Source organism: Littorina saxatilis, linkage group LG5, assembly GCF_037325665.1.
Source record: "Littorina saxatilis isolate snail1 linkage group LG5, US_GU_Lsax_2.0, whole genome shotgun sequence".
Classification (NCBI taxonomy): domain Eukaryota; kingdom Metazoa; phylum Mollusca; class Gastropoda; order Littorinimorpha; family Littorinidae; genus Littorina; species Littorina saxatilis.
In genome coordinates, this window is record NC_090249.1 from 46844222 (window position 1) to 46854221 (window position 10000).

The 10000-nt window shown below is 43.1% G+C and overlaps 2 protein-coding genes across 2 annotated transcripts in view; both read left to right on the forward strand.

Moving 5' to 3' along the window:
- LOC138967780 (uncharacterized) overlaps nt 1–1954 on the forward strand; it is a 12073-nt gene extending 10119 nt beyond the window's left edge. The window contains exons 4-7 of the mRNA XM_070340436.1: nt 1–61; nt 600–708; nt 1334–1498; nt 1941–1954. The exon at nt 1–61 is cut by the window's left edge and continues 73 nt beyond it. Coding sequence (XP_070196537.1) covers nt 1–61; nt 600–708; nt 1334–1498; nt 1941–1954 — 349 coding nt within the window. The remainder of the gene's footprint in view (nt 62–599; nt 709–1333; nt 1499–1940) is intronic.
- A 685-nt stretch (nt 1955–2639) lies between these two features.
- The window catches only part of LOC138967293 (uncharacterized), a 50710-nt gene continuing 43349 nt past the window's right edge, over nt 2640–10000 (forward strand). The window contains exons 1-7 of the mRNA XM_070339824.1: nt 2640–2736; nt 3834–3945; nt 4533–4711; nt 5814–5924; nt 7052–7135; nt 8343–8466; nt 8859–9023. Of these exons, the coding sequence (XP_070195925.1) occupies nt 2656–2736; nt 3834–3945; nt 4533–4711; nt 5814–5924; nt 7052–7135; nt 8343–8466; nt 8859–9023 (856 nt within the window). The 5' untranslated portion in view covers nt 2640–2655. The remainder of the gene's footprint in view (nt 2737–3833; nt 3946–4532; nt 4712–5813; nt 5925–7051; nt 7136–8342; nt 8467–8858; nt 9024–10000) is intronic.

Consider the following 10000-nt stretch of genomic DNA (forward strand, 5'->3'; position numbering starts at 1 on the left):
TGGGTATGGACACGTACCGGTCGGTGCATCGTCACTCTTCTTTGGATCGCAGATTGCTAAGGTATGCTTGTTGTGATATATGGTCTCCTTCTGACCCTCTGAATTATCTTCTTTGGCTCGCAGATTGCAATAGTGTAACGGTCTCCTCCCTCCCCCTCAGTCATCCCCATGTACGAGTATCTGTCTGTGTCTACGTATATCCAAGCATGTGTGTGTGTGTGTGTGTGTGTGTGTGTGTGTGTGTGTGTGTGTGTGTGTGTGTGTGTGTGTGTGAGTGTGTGTGTGCGTGTGTGTGTGTGTGTGTGTGTGTGTGTGTGTGTGTGAATGTGTGTGTGTGTATGTGTGTACGTGCTTGTGTGTGTGTGTGTGTGTGTGTGTGTGTGGGAAGGGTGTGTGTGTGTGTGTGTGTCTAGGTGTGTGTGTGTGTGTGTGTGTGTGTGTGTGTGTGTGTGTGTGCGTGTGCATGTGTCTGCTTTCTGCCCGCCTATCTGTCAGTGTCTTTGTGCACGGGCTTGTCTGTCTTCCTGCACGTGCAACCGTACCTGTAGGGCGCAGCAAAGACTAAGGTACACTAATGACTACTTATCGCTTTTCCCCAGGTGTACGTAGGGAGACAGGTGGTACGCGGGATATGGTGTGACCAATGGCAAGCTTGCATATTCGCCCCTGGCACCAACGAGAACGTCACCATTAACTACTACTTCAGTGGTAAGATTGAACTTTTCTTACACATGTACATATTTGTTTGTTTGTTTTTGTGTTGTTTTTGCTTAACGCCCAGCCGACCACGAAGGGCCATATCAGGGCGGTGCTGCTTTGACATATAACGTGCGCCACACACAAGACAGAAGTCGCAGCACAGGCTTCATGTCTCACCCAGTCACATTATTCTGACACCGGACCAACCAGTCCTAGCACTAACCCCATAATGCCAGACGCCAGGCGGAGCAGCCACTAGATTGCCAATTACATGTACATATGAAATGCTACAACATATGAATACGATATGGTATGTATAAGCTATCTGTTTGTTTTGTGCTGGTGGTGATTGCATGGTTGCTGTTTGTGTGTATGTTGTTTGTTTGTTTGCTAATTTTTGTTTGGTTGTGTGTGTGTGTGTTTGGTTGTTTGCTTGGTTGGTTATTTTGTTTTGTTTGGTTGTTTTGTGTTTGTTGTTGATTTTAATGGAGTATGATGACATTCCTTGTGTACCTGTATTACTTTTTGTATTCACTCATTAATGTAAAGATGTCGTGCTGTTCCATTTAACATAGCCCTGACTGAACATATCGTCATGTTAATAAACATCGAGCGGTGTGTGTGTGTGTGACAGTGAGGGAGTGGGGGACACCGTCCACCTTCACACAAGTCCCGGTGCGTTACGACGTGAACGGCACCCAGCTGATGCCCAGCGGGACACGCCGCGCTTTCCACAGGACATACAGCTTCTTTGACTTCATGCAGGACGCAGACAGCGACCCCACCGTATTTCAGGCACGTGCTGCACGCATGACAACAGTATCACAACAATATCAGAACAATACCACAACAATATCACACACACACTTTATGCAAGACGCTGACAGCGATCCCTCCGTCCTTCAGGCACGTGCTGCTCAATTGACAACAGTTTTAGAACAGTATGACAACAGTATCAGAACTATATCACAATAATATCACACAAATTATCACAACAGTATCACAAAAATATCACGCGCTATATCACACTAAAATTACTACAGTATCACAACATCACACAAGTATCACAACAATATCACGCACAATGTCACACAAAATATTACTACAGTGTCACAACAATATCACAACAATACCACACACACTGCATGCAAGACGCAGACAGCGACCCTTCCGTCCTTCAGGAACGTACAGCACAGTTGACAACAGCATCATATATCAATATCACAACTGTGTCACAACAGTGTCACGACAATAGCACACACACTTAAACACAGAACCCCCCCCCCCCCAAAATGGGGGTCAATTTACAGAGGTTATGAACAGAAATTCTGAGAAACCAAGGTCTTAAAATGGGGGTCATTTTTCAGAATTTCTGTTCATAACCTCTGTAAATTGACCCCCATTTTAAAATCTTGTTTTCTCAGAATTTCTGTTCATAACCTCTGTAAATTGACCCCCATTTTAAAATCTTGTTTTCTCAGAATTTCTGTTCATAACCTCTGTAAATTGACCCCCATTTTAAGACCCCCTCCTCTTTGGGGCCTGATTTTTTGAATTTCTTAGATGACTTTAAAGGGGAGTTCCGCTGTAACATTCGAGTGCGAAAAGCGAACGCATTCTCATCTATTCGCAGGCGTCCATACACAGGCGTGCGCGCGTGCAAGATTGTATTGTATTGTATTGTATTGTATTGTATTGTGTTGTATTGTATTGTATTGTATTGTATTGTAGTGTGTGGAATTACATTGTATTGTATAGTATTGTATGGTATGGTATGGTATGGTATGGTATGGTATGGTATGGTAATGTAATGTAATGTAATGTATTGTATTGTATTGTATGGTATGGCATGGCATGGCATGGTATTGTATTGTATTGTATTGTATTGTATTGTTTTGTATTGTATCACAGACTCCAAAGGGCGTGGTGTGTCCAGGACGTCAGAACACTCAACCCATGCCCACACTGACCAGTAACTACTATCACTTCAAGGAGGAAATCGTGGACATCTACCACGGCCAGATCACTCAGGCAGAGGTAGGGCGATATGTGTGTGTGTGTGTGTGTGTGTGTGTGTGTGTGTGTGTGTGTGTGTGTGTGTGCCTGCGTCAATTTAAAAAAAATGTATTTACTTTTATACACTCTATTATTCCAATGCTGGGAAATTCGGGTCGCTTCCTCCTACCAGAAAGCTAGCAGCAACAAGAGTCGCGCTACCCAGGTGTCTGCGTGTTTAGGTGTCATCAGCCACCTGCACTTACGGCAGAATGACCGAGGTCTTTTACGTGCCACTGTGGTGACACTGGGGTGGAACATGGATACCGTCTTTGAGTCTGCGCATATAGTTGACCCGTGTCCTTCCCTGCCGGGATTCGAACCTGCGACCTTAGGATGACAAGTCCAGTGCTCTACCTTCTTCTTCTTCTTCGTACGACGGTTGTGTCAGGCTCGGAATCCGGAGGATGCCATGAACATGGACGTTCTTTCCAGGTCCTCCAGTGCTCTACCAAGTGAGCTGCCAAGCCCCCTTTCACGAAACATTACGGGCAATGGCTTTTGAAATTACTTTAAAGTTTGCCATAACCAAGCCATAAAGCTATCGTGAGTTCCTACGTTTAGGCAATGTATTTTATGACAAAGCATCATGCTTCCACCGTCCGCCCCGTGATCGGGAGGTCGTGGGTTCGAACCCCGGCCGGGTCATACCTAAGACTTTAAAATTGGCAATCTAGTGGCTGCTCCGCCTGGCGTCTGGCATTATGGGGTTAGTGCTAGGACTGGTTGGTCCGGTGTCAGAATAATGTGACTGGGTGAGACATGAAGCCTGTGCTGCGACTTCTGTCTTGTGTGTGGCGCACGTTATATGTCAAAGCAGAGCTTACCAATCAGTAAGCGCGATGAGAAAAGCCTGCGCAAAATCTTCACCAAGTCACGGCCGAGTCAAGCAGTGCTCAACTGAGTTTTGGAGTCGCTGCTAAATCTGGCCAAAATCACAGGGGTCGTTCACATGGCAGACGTTTCGCCGACTTGCCCTCGAAGATTCGGGAGCGATTTTCAAACGACGACAGTTGGTGAAAAGTTGGTGGCAAATCTGCCATGTGAACGGCACTTAACGCTGACCGTGGTGGTTGCAGGTGTGGTACGACCTACAGCGTAAGCTGGTCAGGGTGGACTACCGCAGTCCGGGCAAGGCCCCGCCCCTCGACACCACTGACCCCCTGACCGAGGTCCACGACTTCAATCGTGGTCAGTGTCCTTCCGTAACCCCTATCTGTGTGTGTGTGTAGGCTATGTGTGTGTGGCTGTGCCTATCTGTGTCTATCTATGTCTGTCTTTGTCTCTGTGTCGGTGTCTGTGTTTCTGTGTCTCTCTAGGTCTCTGTGTCTCTGTATATCCATGTCTGACCGTCAGTTTGGTTGTGTGAGTGAGTGTGTGTGTGTGTGTGTGTGTGTGTGTGTGTGTGTGTGTCTGTCTGTCTCTCTCTCTGTCTCTCTCTCTTTCTATTTCTCTCTCTGTCTGTCTCTCTCTGTCTCTCTCTCTGTCTGTCTCTGTCTCTGTCTCTGTCTCTCTCTCTCTCTGTCTCTCTCTGTCTCTCTCTGTCTCTCTCTGTCTCTCTGTCTCTCTCTCTCTCTCTCTCTCTCTCTCTCTCTCTCTCTCTCTCTCTCTGTCAAAAAGCATGCCTGTTAATCAAATATCATACATGTGGTGTGTTTTCGAGCACTTCGCACAGTGGATTCCCCAGGTTCTTGAGATTCAAATTCGCCAGAAACTGCCCCCCAAACGGTCAGATCAACAGTTTCCCTTTAAAGTCACCCGATATTTCCATGCCTCAGGTGTTCGCTACGTGAAAGACCTGCTGACAGGGGCATGCACCCCTATAGCTCTGAACCACGACCCGTTTGACGCCAAGCTCAATACCGAGGCGTACCTGGTCAACGGTTCCTACGTCATGCATATGAAGAACCCTCTGTCCTTCTTCTTCCTCGACTCTAACTTCACCTACACCGGACAGGTCTGTTTCGTGTTTATTTCTCTCTTAAAGATATATTGTCTAAGCCGCCATTTTGGAGAGTTTTCTGGCGAATTAATTGGGCCTTCAAAAATGCATGGGACAATAGCTGTACTGTAATTTAGAAACACCTGCAATGATTTACTCAAAACTGCTCCGAAACTATGCCAAATAATTAAATGAAGTTTAATCAGCGAGCGGTTTGCATCGCCCAGCTCTCCTGTCAGGAGTCCGGACTTCCGGTCGTCATCATTATTTATTTAGTGTTCATCTATACGCATTCGTCAAAGCAGATCAAGGCCGTTGGGTTGAAGAAGTCAAACCTACAGTCTAACTAACGCATGCAAATTATGTGCCATACAAGGCTAGAATGCTTCGAACAACAGACACAACAAAATGTACGTTGGAGAATATTACGATCTGCTATGACTACCAAACAATGCATTCACATTTGAAAAATAGAACGCTCAAACACTAATTCTAAGACCTTCTCCAAGACCTTCTCCGTGGGGCGATTTGAGACATTGTTTTTGTTAGATATATTCCCTTTAAAGTGTAACATGCACCAGAAGACTGCTTTTGGTTTTTACATGTGTAAGTTAAATCTGGGCCCTTGTGTTTTACTAACGCACCAGTCACAGGCAGCACTTGTAAATTCATGCCGGTTAAATATCTGTTTTTATTCCACGCGGCCTAAACACTGTTACTTTGGGACCGTCTTGAAATCAACTTAACACTCACCCGATTTTGTTGTTTATTCATTTTTCTTTTTTAATTGTTTGTCAGTGGATGTCATATCTTTTAAATGTATTTCTTTGTGTACTCAATATGCTGCTGTAGCAAACCATACAGCATCAAGACGTCCCAGAATAATTCAGAAGAGCTGAAAGCGTTGCAAAGATATTTCACTGCCGAGGTCTTTTCTCAGATTCAGGATATGGGCCCTGGAACTGAAAAGACAGCTGGTTTTGCAGGCACTTCTTTAAAGAATCAAAGAAATTTGTTTTAAACTAAAAGTATAAAAAAGAGGTTTTTTTAAGTGCGCCCCATTGACATCAATTTTGTGATTTCCAAGCATGATGTGTGACAAGAACGTTTGTTGTAGCGGTTAGCACGTGACGCCCGCTGTGACGTGTACATCTCCCATCGCTTTGACTACGACATCTACAACAACGGCTCTGGGGTGGAGGCCAAAGTGGAGACCTACTTCCTCGCGGTGAGCAACCAGTTCTTTCTTTCTTTCTTTCTTTCTTTTTTTCATTCTTTCTCTCTGTTTTTCTTTCTTTCTTTCTGTGTTTTTCTTTCTGTCTCTCTTTCTTTCTTTCTTTCATTCTTTCTTTCTCTGTATTTCTTTCTGTCTCTCTTTCTGTCTCTCTATCTTTCTTTCTTTCTGTCTTTCTTTCTCTCATTCTTTCTTTCTGTCTTCTTTCTTTTTCAAGTTCGTTTGTTCTTTGTATCGTTCTGTCTTTGTTTCGTTCGTTCTTTCTTTCGTTCTCTCTTTCTTTCTTTTTTTGTCTTTTTTCTTTTTTCTTTCTTTCTTTCTTTCTTTCTTTCTTTCTTGACGATAAACAGTAATAACCAACCAATCTTTCTTTCTTCGATAGCTTGTGGGTTGAGAAGCTAGAATTTGTGGGCACTACTTTTAGCGACTGAAAAGTTCAGAACTCTCAAATGTACGACATATACATCTCTGGAGCAGACAACACAAACAATCCGCATTTTAACTAACAACTACAGGTTTGAACACACGAAATCCAATTCTTTTTTATATTCACTGAGACTCGGCATGTAACCTCTACTTGCCTACACTGCGTTGAGAAATGATTATTTTTTAAAGCGGAAGCGAATGTAATTTTTGTGTATGACTCTTTTACATATTTGTCTTACATCTTTACAGCGAGGGTGTTGTACAATACAATACAATACAATAATCTTTATTCATCTCTAAAAGAGAAATTACAAGCTTGACTATGTGTCTGTAAAATCAATCAATTAATCAATCAATCAACCATGCATGTAGTAACATTCACATCGCATATTCATATCATATCGTTACACGCAAACATTGTACCCACACACTTACTAAAATAAGCCTACAAATAGAAGCAATACATTGCCTGTTTAAGAATGTGTTTCAGTTGGGCTAGAGTGTGCAGAGAGGTGTTTAGTTGAGAACAATGTTATTACTTAGTTCATATATTTTAAGATAATGCTAATGTGTATAGTGTTTCGTTTGTATTTATGTTACATGCACCACCACTGCAATTTCTCCATGCGAGATAACAAAGTTTATTTGATTTGTTTTGATTGATTTGACTGTGTTGTTTCTGTGTGTGTTAACAGGACGGATGGTACGACTTCCCGGATGACGGCCACGGGCAATTCTCACAACGATTCCCCTTTAGGGTTTATCTGTCGGTCCCCAAGGTAAACAAAAACAAAACAACATTCATTTTTACATTTAGTCAAGTTTTGACTAATATGTTTTAACATGGACGGGGAATCGAGACGAGGGTCGTTTGTGGTGAATGTGTGTGTGTGCGTGTGTATGTGTAGAGCGTTTCCGAGGAAACTACTGGACCGATTATTATGAAACTTCACCTGAGATATCCTTGGTATAATATCCCCAGATCTGTTTTTCATGTTTACGATAAATGTATTTGATGACGTCATATCCGCCTTTTTGTGAAAGTTGATGCGGCACTGTCACACCCGCAGTTTTTGATCAAATCGCTTGAAATTGTACTTAACCAATCTTCGACAAAGGCCGGACTTTGGTATTGCATTTCGGCTTGGAGGCTTAACAATTAATTAATGAGTGTGATCATTAAAAATCTGAAAAATCCTATTCTGCATTATTTGCTGATTCAAAAAATATATAAATATGTTATATTAGGATTAAAAACAAGCTCTGAAAAATGAAAATTATGATTAAAATCAAATTAACAAAATCGATTTAAAAACTATTTTATCTTATTCCTTGTTGGTTCTTGAATCCAGAAACATATAGATATGATATGTTTGGATAAAAAACAAGCTCAGAAAGTTAAAAAGAACAGAGATACAGGAAAGCGTGCTATCCTGCTCAGCGCAACCACTACCGCGCTATTCTGTCTTGTCAGTTTCACTACATTTCCCACGAGCGGTGGACTTATGATCTTGGTGAAAAATGCATCGCCTTCAGTTTCATTCTGTGATTTCGACGTCGACAGCTTGACTAAATGTTATTTCGCCTTTCGCTACTTGTTGTTGTTGTTGTTGTTGTTGTTGTTGTTGTTGTTGTTGTTGTTGTTGTTGTTGTTGTTGTTCTTCTTCTTCTTCTTCTTCTTACAGCCTGGTGTACAACGTGATAATAAATGCTACATGTGTTTCAGTTGGGCTACAGCCTGGTGTACAACGTGATAATAAATGCTACATGTGTTTCAGTTGGGCTACAGCCTGGTGTACAACGTGATAATACATGCTACATGTGTTTCAGTTGGGCTACAGCCTGGTGTACAACGTGATAAGACATGCTACATGTGTTTCAGTTGGGCTACAGCCTGATGTAAAACGTGATAATACATGCTAGATGTGTTTCAGTTGGGCCACAGCCTGGTGTACACCGTGATAATACATGCTACATGTGTTTCAGTTGGGCTACAGCCTGGTGTACAACGTGTTTGACTACGACACAGAACCCATTGAGATGTCCACCTTTGACGTCAGCACCTGCTACAACGACTCGTCTAGCCTCCGCTTCAGGGTTCGTTTCCTAGGTATGATTCATGTCATTTCATTTACTCTTCTATTCCAATGCTGGGAAATTCGGGTCGCTTCCTTCCAGTGGAAAGCTAGCAGCAACAGGACCCGCACTACCCAGGTGTCTGAGTGATTAGCAGACCTGCCTACCCCCACATTTACAAGGTGTAATGAACCCAGCCAAAAAGAGTAATCTGGTGGAAGAAGGTGTACTCAAGATTCCATCCGGCTATCATTTCGCACATTGTCACTTCAGCTCGGACAATGTCCCCCTCCGGTTTTGTTACTGTATTACTCGACTCAGACTTCTTGATGAAGACACCGGTATTTGGATCGTCTTTTGTCTTTTGGTTTCCACGAGCTCTGTTTACTGCATCCTTGTGACAATTTGTCCCGATGTGCTATGCAGGTCCGTATCGCCGTGACACGGAGCACGTGGTCAGAATAGAAGGACGGGACGCGCTGGCTCGCAGCATGCAGGTCAGCCCCCTGAGGGTCACCGACATCAACATCGAGAACGACGCCTCCTACCTCTTCCTGTCCGCCACCCTGCTTGACCGCACACCTTCTCTAGGTAAGTTTGTTTCACCTGCAAAACACTATTAGTCCTTTTTGGAGCAAATAAACACCACACTGAAAAAAAAACCATGTCCAAAGATGATCTGAGCAATCTTTGGTCTATCTCGATCTCCAGCTCTCTCCCTGTCTCTGTATTTCTCTCTCTCTCTCTCTCTCTCTCTCTCTCTCTCTCTCTCTGGTGCATCCCCGATACCCGCATCCGTATCCCTGAGTATGACGTCATACGTCGTGATTCCCGTCGTACGGGTGAAAATGGCATCGCTGCTTACATCCACTCTTCCATTGTTCAATACACGCGTAGAAGACCTGACTTAGAACACAAAGACATTGAATGCATGTGGCTAGAGTTTAAACTAAAGGAAACAGCCCCTTCTACTCTTGTTTGTTTTCTTTACAGAAACCCTTCTGCCATTGGTGACTGGTACGATGACCTTATCGAGATGATAGATACAGTGTATAAATGTAAACCTCACGCAGACATCCTGTTACTCGGGGACTTTAATATTGACTTATTAAAACCTCAGCCTCGATGGGATGGGATTGTATCATCACTAGGTTTCAAGCAGCTTATAACTTTACCTACTAGAGTCACAGAAACTTCATCTACTTTGCTTGATCACATCTACTCAAACAACCACTCCTCAGTACTAAATGCTTCACTCGCAGATCTTAGCATTAGTGATCATTCTCCAATATTCTGTACTAAAACCACTAAAATGCCAAAATCAAATCATAAAGGTCACACAGTCATATCTTTTCGATCCTTTAAAAATTTTGATCGTGATTCCTTCCTGTCCGATCTCAACGTAGCACGATTTGACCAAGTTTTCAACCACACGGTCCCTGATCAAGCATTAGAATGTTGGTATGACACCCTACTACCTATAATAAACAAGCACGCACCTATAAAGAAAATGAGAGTAAAACATCCTAAACTTCCACCCTGGATGTCCAATAAAATAACTGAAGCCA